At 40.8% G+C, this 18,549-nt stretch overlaps 1 protein-coding gene across 1 annotated transcript in view; it reads left to right on the plus strand.

The window, feature by feature from the left end:
• SLC24A2 (solute carrier family 24 member 2) overlaps window positions 1–9,433 on the plus strand; it is a 245,936-nt gene extending 236,503 nt beyond the window's left edge. The window contains exons 10-11 of the mRNA XM_081237450.1: window positions 5,087–5,253; window positions 9,058–9,433. Coding sequence (XP_081093576.1) covers window positions 5,087–5,253; window positions 9,058–9,307 — 417 coding nt within the window. The 3' untranslated portion in view covers window positions 9,308–9,433. The remainder of the gene's footprint in view (window positions 1–5,086; window positions 5,254–9,057) is intronic.
• Window positions 9,434–18,549: the final 9,116 nt, after the last annotated feature.

Raw genomic sequence — 18,549 nt, forward strand, 5'->3', positions numbered from 1 at the left:
TGGCAGTTCCACAAAATGTTAAGCATAGAGTTACCATATAATCCAGTGATTCCACTGTCTATATACCCAAGAGAAATGAAAACATCTGCACAATTTATACACAAATGTTCACAGCAGCATCACTCATAATGGCCAAAAAGTAGAAACAATTCAGGTGTCCATCAACTTGTATGGGTAAATAAAATGTATATCCACACAACGGAATATTATTCTACAATAAAAATGAATGAAATACTGATACATGCTACAGTGTGAATGAACCTCTAAAATATTATGCTAAGTGAAAACAGCCAGTTACAAGAGATCACATGTTATATGATTCCATTTATATGAAATGTGAATAACAGGCAAATCTGTAGAGGCAGAAAGTAGGTAACAGTTGCCTAGGGTTGGGGATGTTGGAGGGCAATGGGCAGTGACTGCTAACGGGTATGGAGTTTCTTCTTGGAATGACGAAAAATTGAACTTAAATTCTGGTGATAGTTGCACAACTCTATAAATATACTAAAAAACAACTGAATCATATACTTTAAATGGGTGGCTTTTAGGGTATGTGAATTATATCTCAATAAAGTTGTTTAAAAATAAACATAAGATACCACTTCACAACCATTAGGATGACTACAACCAAAAAGACAGACAATACCATTTGTTGATGAGGATGTGGAGAAACAGGACTGCATATATTTGTCAAAGCTCACAGAACAGTATGCTTTTTTTAAAGGGTGAATTTTACTGTATGGAAATTACACCTTAATTTTTTCAGAAAGAAGATATGGCATCACTAACAAAACCCACTGGAAATGTTGGCTGATAAACCAAGCATTATTCCTACAAGATATTTTATATTATTCCTATCACAGTTATTTTACTGACATTTGATCTCAGATTACTCTTCCTTAATATTTCCAAAAATCCTCGGCCCCCTGAAGAAGTTCTGTTTGCCCCAAAGTCATTATTTTCTACATTTGTTGAAAGATGTTTGCTACCGATACCCAGCAGAAATCATTGCAGAAGGTAAGCTGCTTCTCAGCCTCCAGATTTCCAGGCTAAAAGGAGTGTTTGTTTGCCATTTATAGATATATAATGGCCTTTCCTAATAATCATTTTTATTCTTCCATATACTGATAAAGGAAAAAAAGTTATTTTTTTCACTTATTGGAATATTTTGTTTTCTAGATATTTCTCTTTAGTCATCCTAGGAAACATCATCCTACAGGCTTCCATCTCTTTCTCTACTTTTTAATGATTATCTTCATTCCACAATCCTGTTTCCTTTTCATTCTCTTGTAGATAAATACAAACACAATGCCTGGAACAATAATAATTACTAAAAAAAAGCCCAGAAATATAAAGTACATAAAGAGAAGCCTTACTAGCAAATAATGAATGAGAAGTTTCTCTTTCTTTTCTCCAAAGAAATGCTTTTCTCTTTCAAAATATCCAAACAGCTGATCAAGATAGCAGATTCTGTTCTAAGTCTGTAGCTCTAATTCTATCATTTGTACTTTTAAACTGTAAAAGCTATAAAGATAACAAGTGTACCATTTAGTGCTCAACTATTTTGTTATCCACAGTTTTACCAATAATAAATGCTATTTAATATAATTATTTGGCTACTGTTTGGCCAAAACTAAATGCCCTTCACATAAAACACTTTGTGCATACTTTCCTTTAGTTTGGGGAGTTTTTTGTTTTTGTTTTTACATCTTGAATCTTCATCTTAGTAAATTTCATGGGTGATGAAAACCTGTGATTAAAATCTATCCCGCATCTACTTAATTGGATGTTAATTCTCGGTTAATGCTAAGAGTCAGGTACAACCTCATGTCTCATTTAGCCAATATGACATTTTGCAGATCCTCACTAAACCACAGCAAGGAACTGGATCATGGAATATTGGAGCAGCACTGGATATGGATTCTGAGCGGCCTCGTTATTTATTTCTATTAGAAAACAAAGGAATTCCCCCAAGAGACTACTGAGGTCCTTTCTAGCTGTAAACTCCTCTGATGCTCCCCGATTTGATCAGAATGCTGTCCCATCCATGCACCCATCACCTTGCCTCTGACTCGCCAAAAGCCCACTTCAGTGAAATAGATTCAAAATGAGCTTCTGAAAACTAGCTCTCCTTCAGTGAAAGTGTTTCTAGAGCCACCCAGAGTCATCAGGGTTTTGATGTACAGTGGAAATTCGTCATGATTCATGTGACTTCCCACATTGTAAACTGACTCTGCTAAACCAGCTTCTGTCCCTACTGCCGGAACCCTGAGGGTTGCACTCTGATATGTTGGAGAGGGAGAGGAGTAGTGTCTGAGTTATCACCGCTGATATTTATTGAACATTTTCTTTATGCCTGACACTAGTTGCTATTTGCTTTATATGCATCATCACATGTAATCATCCCAACAACTCTGAGGGTAGCTATTATTATCCCCATTTTACACATGAGAAAAACTGAGACTCAGGGAAGTTGGCCACTGTGCCCAAGGAGTGGCAGGCTAGGATTTGCACCCAGGGCTTTTTGTACCCCATGCTAGCACTCTTAACCACACTACCGTTAACACCTCTCTTCAGTTTCTGCATTATTCTGTCCGTAGTGGCATTCAAACTCCAGATACAAATTTTTTTTTAAATAGTCACTGCTTTAAAACTCCCTCTAATGGGCTTCCCTGGTGGCGCAGTGGTCGAGAATCTACCTGCCAATGCAGGGGACACGGGTTCGAGCCCTGGTCTGGGAAGATCCCGGAAGATCCCACATGCCGCGGAGCAACTAGGCTCGTGAGCCACAATTACTGAGCCTACGCGTCTGAAGCCTGTGCTCTGCAACAAAGAGAAGCCACCGCAACGAGAAGCCCGCACACCACAACGAAGAGTAGCCCCTGCTCGCCACAACTAGAGAAAGCCCATGCGCAGCACCAAAGACCCAATGCAGCCAAAAATAAATAAATAAATAAATTTGTAAAAAGAAAATGTTTCACTCCAAATCTAACAAAAAATGTCATCAGGGAGAATACTTTGCTCAAATAGGGCACTTTTGTACAAAACTCTTGTTTAACTTTTTCTAGGAGAGTCAGTAAAAATCATGCTAGTAAAATCAATCATCTAAGTATGCAGATTGATTTGTTTATTCAGCAAATAGGTATTGAGAGCCTACTATGTACCAGGCTATGTTCTGCTTATTAGGGAGACCAGAGTGATTAAGGCCCTGACCCTGCTCACGTAGATGTCACTTTCTAATGGGGAGCAATGAATCTGTGCCCCACGAGGATAGGTAAACTAGTTCAGCTCACCAGGCTCTAGAGCAGGCATGACCATCAAAATAAAAATAGCTCCCAACTATGTTTTTAAGCTAGTGGGAACCAGGCTATCCCTATAAATTGAAACAGAGATTTAGAAATAGGTTTATTCTAGAAATAGACCCAGAGACATAGAAAACAAACTTATGGTTACCAAAGGGGAAATGGGGGGAGGGATAAATTAGGAGTTTGGAATTAACATAAACACACTACTATGTATAAAATAGATAACCAACAAAGACCTACTGTATAGCACAGGGAACTATACTCAACATTTTATAGTAACCTATAAGGGAAAAGAATCTGAAATATATATATATATAACTACACTTGAAACTAACTTTGCTGTACACCTGAAACACAGCATTGTAAATCAACTATATTTCAATTTTTAAAAAAAGAAATGTTTATTCTATTCCCCCAAAACCTTTATTCTTACATGCTACTTTGGCCCTTTACATTTTCTCAAAAAATGCTGGACGTCATCAGGTAGGAAACCAAACTGAAAGAATTGTCGTAAAGGTTTTCAGAACTGCAGTTCACCAACTCCAGATAATACATAAAGTTTTTAAAAGAAAGACAACAAGAAGACAAACACATTTCTCAAGAGACTGGAGGAGCATACATTGAAGGCTAGACCAACTGTCCAGAAGAGAAGTCATCAGTCTTTTAAAAGGCAAAGACCAAAAGAATATAATAAATATCCCCCTGTCGCTTGTCAATGATGACATACATCATTGTCAAACCCATTTACAAAGGGTTTTTCCATAAATTTTAATTAAGTCCTCACAACCACCTTGTAAGGTAAGTATTATCGTACCCACTTTATGGATCAGAAGACGAGGATAAAAATATAAGTAACACAGCTGTGTGTTATATATGGAAGTTGTTAAGAGACTCAATCCTAAGAGTTCTCATCACGAGGAAAACGAATTTTTTTCTGTTTCTTTAATTGTATATCTGAGATGATGGACGTTCATTAAACTTATATGATAATCATTTCATGATGTATGTAAGTCAAATCATTATGCTCTATACCTTAAACTTATGCAGTGCTGTATGTCAATTATATCTAAATAAAACTGGAAGGAAAAAAAAAAAGAAAGTGAGGATCAAAGATATTGCCCAATTGGTCGGGTTAGCAGTAGGTCAAGTACTTAATAAATTCCAGAGCCAGACCTTAGACCAAGGTCCTCTGATTCCCTAACTGTTGCTTTCTCCATGGCTGCCTTGCTGATTCACAGTCCTGTGTTAGAAAACCCAAAAACACCCAAAATCAAGTTTTCTGTGAAAATGGTAGAGTCTAAAAGTGTTTAAGAGTGGGTTATAGACACTAGGAAATGTTAAGGAAAAATGGGAACACTGGGTGTCAATTCTTAATCTTCAATGATAAATCCAGGGGTAAATCTGCTACAGGATTTGGTACCATTGTGAGGCACTGGCCCCTGTAGCCAATGACCAATGGGCATTTATAACTCTGATCTTCTGCTTCCCCCGCCTGGTCCTAATAAAAACCATATACAGGCTGCACTCTAGTCTTCTATAGCTCTTTTTTGAGATTATCTGTTTAATCCTCCTGTGAACATTCCTGATCCCTTGGGTCTGAATACCATTAAAATATAAAATCCTTTCTGTCAATGATGGTGCGTTATTCCTTGTTATCATCTCAATACTCAGCACAGCACAGAGTAAGAACTCATTAAAAGGGAGTTGCATTCAAATGTTAGTGGTTTTGATGGTTTTGTGACTTCAAACACTCATATGTTTGTCCCTGTCGTTGCTTTTAGGTTGGAGAGACAATTGGCATTAGTGAAGAGATTATGGGTCTGACCATCTTGGCTGCTGGGACCTCCATCCCTGACCTGATCACCAGTGTCATAGTGGCCCGGAAGGGGCTCGGGGACATGGCTGTGTCCAGCTCTGTTGGAAGCAACATTTTTGACATCACTGTAGGGTGAGTAGAGCTAGTTGTATAAAGGTGCACATCAGCTCCACCACTGTCTTTGTCTTCTTAGGAGCTGTGAAGACATGACCAGGATCTCAGAGCCCGAAACCAATCAATACCAATAGAAAGTAAAGACTGGGGCTTCCCTGGTGGCGCAGTGGTTGGGAGTCCGCCTGCCGATGCAGGGGACATGGGTTCGTGCCCTGGTCTGGGAAGATCCCACATGCCGCGGAGCGGCTGGGCCCGTGAGCCAGGCCCGCTGAGCCTGCACGTCCGGAGCCTGTGCTCCGCAACGGGAAAGGCCACAGTGGTGAGAGGGCCGCGCACCGCAAAAAAAAAAAAAAAAAAACAAAAGAAAGTAAAGACTGGTAGTACCATTCAATTTCACCAACTCCAATTTTCATTTTCAGAGAACTTCATGAAGAGTAAGTTATCTGTAGACAGGCAGAAACACATAACTTGCATACAGTGGGTGTTGCAGGAAATACTTGAAGAGAATTTCACCTATAAAATGGCATTGGCTATACGTCATGAATATTCAACATTCAGGTGACTGAGATGCTCTGGTGGTTTCCCTGTATTTTTTCCCATGTTCTAATTCTAATAAAAGTCCCCACCAGCCTCAGATGAGATTTGGATTGGAAAGCAGACTGAAACAAACATAGGCCCAGAAAAAATATCCCATCTCCTTCCTTGGAAAATGCTGGCAGGTTTGGCATTATCATTTCTTTATCTGTGCTGGTGAAGATATTCTAGGTGTTTTGAAAGTCAGAAGATGAGATCTCTTACAGTTAAGCAGACTGAAGTTCTCAGTGTGAATAATCCCAAGCAGAGCCGATTTGGGAGGGGTGCTGTCATCTCTATCATTTCATTTCATGTGTCCACGTAAAAGTATTCTGACAAATAACCTTGAAGGACAGCCCCTTGAGAAAGTAAGACATGGGATATTATCCTTGTGTTCCCGGAAGAACTGAGCTCTTGCATTTGAGTTTGGAAGACCACTGAAACGGATCTACTCTCTCATTGAGCATCTTGAATACTGTTCTAGTTTAGCCTTTCCACTACCTAATATATATAATAATTTTTTCATTCAGTATCTACCACATGCACTGTACGTACGTTTTTATCTATTTAAGCCACATGACGATCCTATGACGTATGTATTTTCATCTCCATTTTTCAGATAAGGAAACCGAAGGGCACAGAATTCACACAACTAGTAATGAGATAGCTGGGATTTGAACAGAGTCTGTGCTCTCAACTCCAGCACTACCTGTGCATAAAACCCTGCTCTGAGCTTCCACTGTCTGAACCACCTTTAAGTCCCAAAGATGCCCTCTCCTACCATTCTTTCTTCCTTTGCTGGCACCTCTCCCTCAGGAGCCCTCCCTGCTTGTCTGTCTGGAAAACTCCAATTTACCCTTCCTGTGTCAACTCAAATCCTGGTTTTTCTGATTCCCTTAAGTCTTGCCTGGGGGCTTGTGCTCCTGCATACTTTCTGTATATCTGTATCTCACACTCTTATCATGCTCCTATCTATCAGTCTGCCTGCTAGACTGTGAACTCCCCAAGAACAAGAACTCCCCAAAGCCTAATACAATGCTTAGTGCATGGCAGTGGTTTGGCAGATGTTTGTAGAATGAATGGAAGAATGGATGGGTGGATGAATGAATGGATGAATGGATGGTTGGATGGATGAACGAACGAGTGAATGAGTGAGTGAATGCCTGAAAAGGTATATTTTAAAGGAAGGACATCCCTAGTATAAACAGTGTTTCTCAGTTCCACTGCCCACACATTTAGAGTAGTTTTCTTGGTCAATATCTTGTATAAACAGAAAGAAAATATTCTGTAGCACAAAAAGAGAAAATCCTACATATTGGGAAAAATTACAAGTGTTCTATGAGACAAATTTGTCGTGTTTTTGAAAAATATAGTGAATTGCAAGATGCTTTTTGTTCATTGTTCTTAAATTTTATATACGTTGTAACTTAAATGAAACTTAAATGAAAGTTTAAAGAAAATCACCCCTAATCTTACTACCCCAAAACATTTAACTTTTGTGTGTTTTTCTCCTAATATTTCAGAAAGTTTTCTTAGTGAATAATCAATTTTGCCCTGTTGGAGGGCTTTTATTTTTCCATTTTAAAGCCATTGATGCCTAGCAAAGAGTAGGCATCTATTAGTAAATTAGTAAATCAACCATTTTTCTAAGTTTCTTCATAGCTCTCATAATTAACATTCTACAGCTTCTAAATATTCCATCCTGTTGCTTTCAGTTTAGCCTTTACCCTTTAGTAGGACCTTTGTATTTTTTTCAATTTTCTGATATCATGGGTGTTTTATGAACACCTTTATGCAGAAAGATCTCCTCTTTTAATTATTTTATTAGGATAAATTTCCTCAAGAAATATTGATGGATTGAAGATTATAAACATTTCAATGTCTATTGATGTAGTATATTTTTCTAAAAAGTCTTTCCCAAGAGTTTATACCAATTTACAAAGTCATTAGCAATATATTGAGTGTAACAGTTTCTTCATAGTCTTGCTAGCATTTTCTTCTTGTTTATAGGATTCATACATACTCAAGGTAAAGGATTTAAAAAATACATATAAAGCCTAAATATATAAGGCATAATACAAAACAACATATAAGCATATATAAAACATAAATACAAACCAACACTACTCTTTTTTAATTTATTATTGAAGTTAGATTGCTATGTTTATGTTTATCCTTTTTTTTTTTTTTTTTTTTTTTTTTTTGCGGTACGCGGGCCTCTCACTGTTGTGGCCTCTCCCATTGCAGAGCACAGGCTCTGGACGCGCAGGCTCAGCGGCCATGGCTCACGGGCCCTGCCGCTCCGCGGCATGTGGGATCCTCCCAGACCGGGGCACGAACCCGTGTCCCCTGCCTCGGCAGGCGGACTCTCAACCACTGCGCCACCAGGGAAGCCCTATCCTTCTTTTTAAATATAGAGTCATACCATGAACATTTACCTGTATCATTATAAGTTTATGATTTTTAATAGCTACATAAAATTACATTGACTTATAGTTTGCTATTTAACTAGCTGCCTATTATTAGAGATTAAGTTATCCCTGATTTTTCACTACTCAAAATAACACTGAAATGATCACCTTTCTGAATAAAATTGCATCTGCATTTCGAATTATTCCTTGTGCTTAATCCCTGACAATAGAATTGATTGGTCAAAAGTATTAAAAATGTCATATTTCCCCCAAAGGGTTTTTATCTATTTGTAGTGCTGTCAACCACAAGTTCACCAGAATTGGGTGTGTGTGCGGGGGGGGGGGGGTGTATGTGTGTATGTATGTGTGATTGCTATTCTCTGTCTCCATTTAAAAAAAAATAATTTGGTCATTTTCACCACAGATTTCTATACCTTTTCTCCATTTATCATCTCCTCCTGTCATCCTGTACAGATCTTCCAGTTCACCTCTTTAGGACTAAGAGTGACACTTTAATCTCAACTAGGAAGGAAACCAAAAAAAATTATTTCAAATCAAATTCAGAAATCATCTGCAGCAGCCATGTCTTTGATCTTGTTCAACCGTAGAATAAATTCTCTCTGTTCTCCCTAATTTGATTGGGAAATAGATCAAGGTTTTTCAAGTTCATCTGACTTCCTTGTAAATATGATTTCCTGCATCAGCCAGGCCTGAGTCCTAGTGAACCTAACAGGACACTCGTCTCCAATCACAGATTCCGAGAAGCTAATGCTCCATCCTGTGCCTTCCTCAGCGTGCCTGACTGCGTCCCCTTCTACCCTGCTTCTCTCCCCCACAGGCTCCCACTGCCCTGGCTCCTGTACACCATCATTCACAGGTTCCAACCCGTGGCTGTCAGCAGCAACGGCCTCTTCTGCGCCATCGTCCTCCTCTTCATCATGCTGCTCTTCGTCATCCTCTCCATCGCCCTCTGCAAATGGAGGATGAACAAAGTGCTGGGCTTCATCATGTTTGGCCTCTACTTTGGGTTCCTCGTGGTCAGTGTCCTCCTGGAAGACAGAATCCTCATGTGCCCTGTCTCCATCTAGCAGGAAAAGCCATATATTGAGCCAACAAAATGGACTGTCTCTCCCCGCTCAAGGTTGTAGGCTCCTTGACCTCTGCTGGCACACAGCCCTGGGCATTTCAAGTGTTCCTCCTTGGTGGCTTTGATAAGGGGATGGCTTCACGCTGGGCCCAGTCATTTCTTGGGCTGCTCCCACCCTTGCCTCCTGCAGTGGCTCCATGCAAGAGACAAAGAGATCCCAGCATTTGGGGCTTCTCTCCCTGCATTGCTGACAGGTACTCCTCGCTGGTCGTTGTCATGATGCAAAGAATGACAGAGGTGATATATATACATATAAAATATATATATTATGTATAGATGCACATGCACACACCCCTGCCTGTTCCTGTATTATACCTCTCCTTCCACACCTATAGATTAGTACATACCTGTATACAAATACAAAGAAAAATTATAAATATATATAATCATATATATATATGATATATATGATATCATATATATATATGATATATATATATATACAACTGCATCTTTTCAGGGATAGCTCTAGTATATTTCTAGTACCTATTTGAAGAGGGGCATCAACCTTCAGTCTGAGCTTTACCTCTTAAGTGCAAGAGGTGAGCTAAGAGAATCATTGCTGTGACCTTCAGCCTACCTTGGACATACTGGGATTCTGCCTGGTACAGTGGATATTTTAGGAAAATGGGTTGCACGAGGGAGGGCTGGGTGGAGAGGGGCTGTAGGGGCCCTGAAATGAGCCCTCCAAAATGTTCCCACAAGCCAAACCGGGAAGACCGTCTCTCCACCCCAACTGGGGTACACTCTCTGAAACCCACAGGGTTATCGGGACATTCAGAGGTAAAACCCAGGCTGGGTGGATACTGGTTTGGGGCAAGGGGGAGGTGACCAGGGTTGGGTTTGGGGGGTGGTTTATAGCCCCAGCATGCAAGTAGAAAATATGATTGCAAAGCAAATTAGTGCACTTCTAGGACAACAAGACTATATAAACTGAACCTATACTGTTCTAATGCATGTCCCATTATCATCAAAAGAAGGGGGGCAAGTTTAGTTGTGATTGTCATTCAGACGTATTTTGATGCTAAGGGCATCAAAATGCCTGCCAAGAGAGCCTGGATATGTACTAAGAAATACCATCCAGTAGAGGCGCTCAGCGGGACTTGCCCCCTAAGGACATGGTTCTTTAATGCATCTTCCAGTGTGGTCATAAAGGGCTTCAGTGGCTGAAGGAAGAAATCATTGTTCCTCCAACCAATAGAACTAGAATGACTCTGATCAATACTGCTTGGATTAAGGCAGCTTCAAGATGTTTGGAAAGGCGTTTGTTAACTAGGAAGGTTTCTGAGTCCTGTGTCTAGTGGTGCCAGGACCAGGATCTGGTTAAAGCCCATGCACCATGGGTGTCTCTCCTGCCATCAGGACCCCATCTGGGACTCTTCCTAGCTCACAGAGTACACTGCAGACTACACGCAACAGCTTCTTTACACTGGCTTCAAGCCAGTCACTTCAAGGATCTGATTTTCAGAGCATTCAAGGGACATCTTCATTTCATTCATTCAGTGCTCCCAAGTTCTATTTGACATTTTGTATGATTTCTCAGGTCTATGTCAAAAGAAAATAAAACCAACAGAGGAAAAAGATGAGGTGGACTAACTTACTGAAAAACATGCAGAGTTTTTCATTTCCCCAAATCATGCTTCCTTATAATCAGTTGAAAAAGTAAATAGAGGATGGCGCATCATTCTGTAGCCATCCTGCATCTAAGTTGGCACACACCATGGCTCCTCTCCAGTCGGTTGTGTCACTGATGCTGCTATGATTTTGCGGTGAGCACGTCCCTCCTAACACAGGGAGACAGGATGTAGAACTCACAACTGAATAAAGATAAAGATCAAGCTCAGCATTCCTTCCACAAAACCGCAGCCCACTCCACAGAGCATGGCAGTCACAGGCAGTGCCCATCATTGCTCTTCTGAGTGGAGGCCCAATGGGAAAGCAGGAAGCCAAGATGGCTGCCACCCAGGAGGCCAGCTTCCCAGTCTCTCCAACTTTGCAAAGTCGGGTGTTCAGTTGTGTGAGAGAGACCCACGTCTCCTTCATCAAGGGCAGGATTTTGTGTTGAAGCAAGAATTCGTGTTAGTTCCTCTGAGTGAAAGAGAAGGAGTAAGTGAACATTGAGTTAAAAACTCTGATGGTTTTCCCTGTGCATTACTCCAAGGGGAGCAGAGTTGTTTCTTGCATGAATGTGTATGACGGACTGGTTTGTTGTGTGAAAGAAGGTTTGAGTAGGTGACTGACTCAACTGCAGCTTGACTATATAAAACCAGAAAGGGGCCTCCCTGGTGGCGCAGTGGTTGAGAGTCCGCCTGCCGATGCAGGGGATACGGGTTCGTGCCCCGGTCTGGGAGGATCCCATATGCCGCGGAGCGGCTGGGCCCGTGAGCCATGGCCGCTGGGCCTGCGCGTCCGGAGCCTGTGCTCCGCAACGGGAGAGGCCACAACAGTGAGAGGCCCGCATACCGCAAAAAGAAAAAAAAAAAAAAAAAAACCAGAAAGGAGGAGCGAGGTCCAGTGCAACCCTGTTCTTATTCCAGCCCTTCCCCACACTCGCCCTGCCTCCTTACTCTTTGCCGTTCATTCCCAGCTCACGGTGAAGACTCATCCAAGCAACCACAGAGCATTTGACTTGCCTGGGAAGCTCCCTTCCTAGGCAGTGTTGTCAGTCATGAAAAGTTGCATTTGAGAAGATGCTATTTCTGAGCCCAGTTCCCACCTCAAGGGTGTGCAGTGTTGGCTCACCGGCCAGTATGCAGGCACCTCCCTGCCCCTGCTTGCCCCCTATAAGTTGTCTGTGAGGTTATGTGTTGGGCTTGGGTAAACCCAGACAGAAGTGTATAGGATGCAACAGTGGATCTTTAAAAGCATTCAAGTCATTAACATATATGTAAATACATATATAAATATATATCTTCATACCAAATCTATATATATATACACACAATACCACTTACATCATCACCCTCTGACCCAATTACATCCAGGATTCAAAAGCAGGGAGCACCAAAGTTTGCCTTAGTGAAAGGAAAGGAAAAACATGCACACCAACAACCAAAGGGAACATTTCCTCCTGATCTCATAAGGTTTGTTTTGTGCACAAGTACATACAAACATACACACATGAACCCTCCCTGTATATTTAAATGGCCAGCCATATCCCTAATGGTGATGTAGAGGCAAAGAATGCACAGTAGAAAAGTACAGGGGAAAAAAATTTAGACTACAGATAACTCTCTTTGTTTTTCTGGAACAGGGTAAAAATATCAAAAATTCAAGAGCCAACCTCTTACTGTTCAATCTAAAATAAATGAGCTGTACGCAGGTGGTTCCCTTTACCTGCAGCAAACCAAGCAGGTCTTACTTGCTGTCACCTCCCCTGTCACCCTAGGCAGCCTCAGGACGGGAGAACGACCTGGTTCATGCTGAGAATACCCATATAGACCCTTCTCAATTGCCTCTGGGAATGCCCACGCCGAGTTCAGCTGCCCTCTGAACCTGCCTAGACCCTCAAGAACTGAAGCTGGAGATGAGAAGGTTTGCATGCAGCTTCCCGGGCCTAAGCTGAGCCAGGCAGCAGCAGGTCAGGAAAACACAGTAACGTCCACGGACTAAGGGGGAGGGTTGCTTATCAGTTTGGCTGATGCAGCAGAACTTCCTAAAGCCTTGCCCAGAAGATTATAAAAAGAGGCAGGGACTGTTTCATACTTGGGAAAAATGCTTTGTAAGGCTTCTCACAGGTGTCAGCTGACAGGGGCCATTATCATTTATTTTCTAGGGAAGGCATGAATCAGGTGTTTGGAGGCCTTTCAGCAAAACACAGCTGCTTTGCTGATGAGACATTTGATGATATTAATGTACATCACTGCTGGGCAGGGAGAGAGTTGGCAAACTCCCCACCATCGCTCATAGCTCTTAAAGTCCTCTGTGACAAGGATGAGCTATCAAGGGAAGCCCTCCACCCAAGACCACCTTAACAGAAAGCTGCCCAGGGAAGTGAAAACAGATAGATAGAGCTGCTGGCCAGATAGACAGCTGGAAAAGATGGAACTAATGTTAACTGCTCTGCTGAGATTGCTGGGTTGGAATATCTGATGTGGGTCTGAATCCAAGCATGTCAGAAAACTTCAGTATGCTTCCTTCCCTACATCTACCAACAACGCACACGCGCACACACACGCACACGCGCACACACACACAAGATTATGAGCATGCCATGCTTCCTTGCACCTGGACAGATTGCTACTCCAATAATTAAGTGGCTAGTAATAATTAATTGGATTGTTACAGCTCTGTTCCAGAAGAAATAAAGGGAAACTGTTCTCAGGGTGATTTCTGGAAAAATCAACTGTCTCCTGAAAGCTTGTTATAGAAGCTAATGCTCATTCTTGCTAAGCCAGATCTTACATAACCACCTGGCTTAATATTTCTAAAAGACACATGCTCAACTCCTGTACCTCCCTCAGCAAGACTGTCTTCAATTAGTAGGTGAGGGCTTGTCGTGAAGAGAAAGTTAGTGAAAAAATAAAGAATAAGGAAAAGGAAGAAAGGGGAAATTAACTTACTTTTACCAGGATTCCCAAGAAAGCAAATATCACATTGATATATATCCCTATGTAGTTTTAAATAATTACAAATTTCAGGCTTTTTTTACCCAATTACAAAGCCTATATAGAGTCCCAGATAAAAATATGTTCCCCTCTCAAGAAGACTTTGGGAAGAAAGGTAAGGGCCTCCACTCCACTATCTATTTAAGGTTAGCTCCTTGCCTCTCTAGCTTTGTGTTTCATTTTTTAATCTCACAGCTTCCTATTCATTGAAATATCTAGCAAACAAGAAAAGCAAGAAAGGCACACTCAGAGCCAGATGAACTCCACTACTTATTGTGAGATTACACTCTTTTTTTCCACTTTACTGGGAGCTTCGAAAAGGCACAGGCAGGACTTCCCTGGTTGTGCAGTGGTTAAGACTCTGCACTCCCAATGCAGGGGGCCTGGGTTCGGACCCCTGGTCAGGGAACTAGATCCCATATGCACGCTGCAACTAAAAGTTCACATGCCACAACTAAGGACCCTGCCTGCCCCAACCGAGACCTGGTACAACCAAATAAATATCTTTTTTTAAAAAAAAGGCATGGGCTGCAGCACAGAAATCACCAGGAGCCTTTAGGTGTCTGTAGAAAACGCGGGTACACTCATGTTTGTTATGGAAGTCACACGTGCTTTCCGCCTAGATGCCCCCCAGTGTGCTCACTGCCGCTTTCCCCACCTTCCTCACGCACAGGGCATCGGCCTTGCCCAGCACCACCTGATTTCCATCATGGTCTTTAGTGGCAGTTTTCTTTAAACAAACTGAGAGAAAGCTACAAAGGGCCCAGGAATCCACACGTCAGCCAGTTTTTTAGAGAGAAAAAGGAGCCTCTAATTACAACTGGATAGACAACTCTGTTCAAATTAGCAAACAAATAGTGGGGACACTATGGAACACCAAAGTATCTAAGCCAAAGCCCTTCCACTAAATGATTGGTTGGCAGACTGGGAAACCTTAAAGAATTTTTTTTAAAAAACTGATAAAGACCTAAGTGTGAAAGAGTGCCATGGAATTGGCATTGAGTTTGCCAAAGGTTTAGTTCTGTTAAGAGCACTTGTTCAACCTATCACCCTGATCCCAAAGACAATCCCTTTGTAAGAAAGAAATCCTAGCATAGATGTTCCTGATGTAACCCAGGTCTGTCAGCTATTAACATGAACAACAATCCGTGTCAGAAAAGTCTTCCTCCAGATTCACCCCAGCCCCTCAAGGTGATGAATTCACCTTTTTTTTAATTTTTCTGTTCAGCAGAAAAGAGTTGCATCTGGGCACTCTTCACTATTTACCCCTGACAGAGCTAGGAGTCACCACTATGTGACCCTTTATCTATTTGCATCTAATGTTATCTTCAGATTTTTATTTCTGAGTCTTTCTCTCTAACTCTCAATAATTTTTAAGTTTTTCTTTACTAAGCCTTTTCAAATGCCTTATGTTGCTCTGAAATCATGGAACCTTTTGACTACTCATGGCACAAGTATAAGGTCTGAATAGGGCGGGATGACAGCCTCAGACCCAGTGTTTACCCCCTGCTTCTGCACTCCTCTGTGCCCCTTACCTTTTAGAAAGTCACACTTCATTGCTAATTCACATTAATCTTGTGTTCCCTGTGACTTCCGTATCTTTCTCCAAGACAGGTGAAGCGAGTGCATTTCTCAGCTCGTCCAGTGCATTTGGATGGATGTTCTTACCTACCATGAGCCCCTCTCCCTTGGGCCTTACTGAGTCTCCGTTTGTTTCTTTCTAACCCCAGTTCCAGTTTTCAAGTCTAGGTTGGGCCCAGTGCTTACTCCCCTTCCAGCTTCTCACCACCAGCCTCTCCACTTTACTTGTACTTGGCAAGTCTAATGAGCCTTTTCTCCATCTCTGCATTAAGGTGAAGATAGAAAAATGCTAGCCCCGTGCCCCTAACAACTTACGTTCTTCTTGGGGGGTGGGGGGAGGGACTCCCTCCTAACTGATACTAAAATGGGAACAGAATTCACAACTACAAGAGAGTCACAGAAATGCCTTAAAAGCACCAGTAGGCCTCGACTCAACAAGTACTAACAGGCATTTATCCTCTGGTGAAAAGTCTGAACACTGATGCAGCATTGTCTTGAGGCCCTGGTGAGGTGAAGCTCATGGACTTCGTCTTTATGGTCATAATCCCACACTCAACGAGTACTCAGAATGGGAGAGACACCGCTGGAGATCATTCAGGAACTCTGGACCTGCACTTACCTGCACTGATTTACCAAAAAGAATCTATATTTTCGCTCTAAATAGGAAATGGGGGAAATGGTTGGACCACCTCTCATCACCCAGTATTGCAGTGCATTTACTTCCTTGTGTGGTGGGTTGGCTGGGAATTGTAAGATTGTTGATTGGTGTCGTGGCCCAGGAAAATGGGGTACAGTTCACCAAAAGGCTGGAAATTTGCTCCTACATTCTCACTTATTGGGTTGCATATTCCTTTACAATGGAACTGGAAGTAACTAAGTCCTTGGGACTGACAGTTCTCAAAAAGCACTCAACTAACCAAAAGAGAATACTAATTTTTAAAATCATGTCATCAAAAAAAGAGAAAAAAGAAAAGGAACAAATGAATGAAGTCTGAATCCCCAAATAAAATAATTTTAAGGATGAAATTACATGCAGGAATTAAGGGTAAAAAATTCTTTGCCATTTAATTAAACAAATCTCCGATTCTTCTCATCAGGCTAAAACTGAAGGACAATGGATGCCTTTTAGGTTTTTTTAATTTTTTAATATTGCACTTTATAGTATTAATACTTCATAAGAGACAACTGTCTTAATTAAAGCCATAAAATACTAATAATACATATATTCAGGGCTTCTGAATATAGTCAATCGATAAGCAGTTCATGAGTCATTCCTGTTTTGTATTGTTTGTTGTAAATTAGAGTTTATCTGTTCTGTTTTTTAAGGCATACAATTATTGTTCTAGACGATCCTAATCTGATAAATTTTAGATGTGTACTTTAATAAAACTGAAAATCAAAGAAATTGTTCATTTCACAAAAGCATTCTTCACTTTCAAAATAGCTTGTTAAATAGCAAGTTCCTTTAAATAGCAAGTTCTGATACTACAGTGAAAGTATTTCCTTTTTTAAGTTATAGATTTACTGTTTTTCAGGAATCCATTTGTTATGTAAAGCAATATAGAGAGTGAAATGGATAATTAGCATATATGTACCTGGAAAATTTAAGGTTTATTTGAGTTTTATGTAAATATAGGATGGGTCTAAGAAGTTCCCTTATAAAAGTGGCAAATAGAGATATACAGTTTATCAATAATTTATTACGCCTAAATTATAAACCTTCCTTGGGAAGAAAGCATATAAAACAGGAGACTTCATAATTCATTGGATTTTTTTTTCCTTTTCTGCTAAACTACATAATTTCTGGCCCAGTATCATAGACTGCTTACACACGTGTACACACAGATGTCCCCACAACTAAAAACTTTGTTTCACGTCATCACAGTTTTTTATATGATTCGAGTAAAAGCTAAAAGAATGACTAAAAGGCACTTAATAGCCTAGAAATATCTACCACCTGGGTACCTAAATTATCTCTATAGATTAAATGTGTGTTAAATTGACCAACCCCATCAATTTTATGTTTAATTGGCCATTTGCCCTAAAGAAAGATTGTCTGGATCCAGAGCCAGTGATGTTTCTGTTGGGGGCTGTTTTGTGGTCTGAAGCATCTCTCCAAAGGGCAGAGACTCTCCATCTGGATGAGGGAAACTCTGTTGGGATATAATCCTGTTGAACCCTGCACACAAAGTTTTGTGCCCTGCATCTAGCCTGGATGTTTTTCTTCTGCTCTGCTCCAGTTTGAAAAAACTCCAGAAGCAACAGCTTCCATCTCCAAGCAATCTGCAGTCTCAAAAGTGCCATCAAAGAGTAGCAAAAACTACCTTCCTGGTTTAATGAAGTGGCTGCTAGTGCTAAAGGAAAGATAAATTATACTTTTGTTCTTTGCATAGTGTTAAAACAGAGACCATGTTGTCAAGACTGACCCCAACATAGGCATTGCCCTAGAACTCGTAAACTGTCTTTTGGACAAGTTACCTTACAAATATCAGAATGCCATTTTTGTAAAGGATCTTTTTAGGGATAGATGTCATCTCATGCTTCCTCTGTTTGCCTCCATTTTCAAGAAGCATTTTAACCTCTATACCCCTACAAGAATCCAGTTGATGTACTTCCAAGTTACTTTTGTCATTTCCCGTGTGTTTTGTTTATTGTGATCAATTTTCGCTGGATGAGGAGATGTATGGAGATTTTGCGTCAGTTTATTCTCTGTGAATATGTCTGTACATAGATGGAAAGCTATATTTATTTGTACATAGTCTGTTTGGAGTAATGTGTTTCTGTCACATGGACTTCACTCTGATAAAGGGCGTTTCTTCACTGTGTTCATGTTACACTTTCCACACCTTTGTGCTTCTACTACTGGTAATCAACTCATAGAATATCTCACTTTATGTAACTAAGTCTCCTCGGTGTGAAAAGTGATAGTAATAAAATTATTGACTCAAAAGAAGTGTTGTTTTGCTCTTTCCCTGCCACCTCGGAGTCCCTGCCG

Source organism: Mesoplodon bidens (assembly GCF_964165515.1).
Source record: "Mesoplodon bidens genome assembly, chromosome: 6".
Taxonomy (NCBI): Eukaryota; Metazoa; Chordata; class Mammalia; order Artiodactyla; family Ziphiidae; genus Mesoplodon; species Mesoplodon bidens.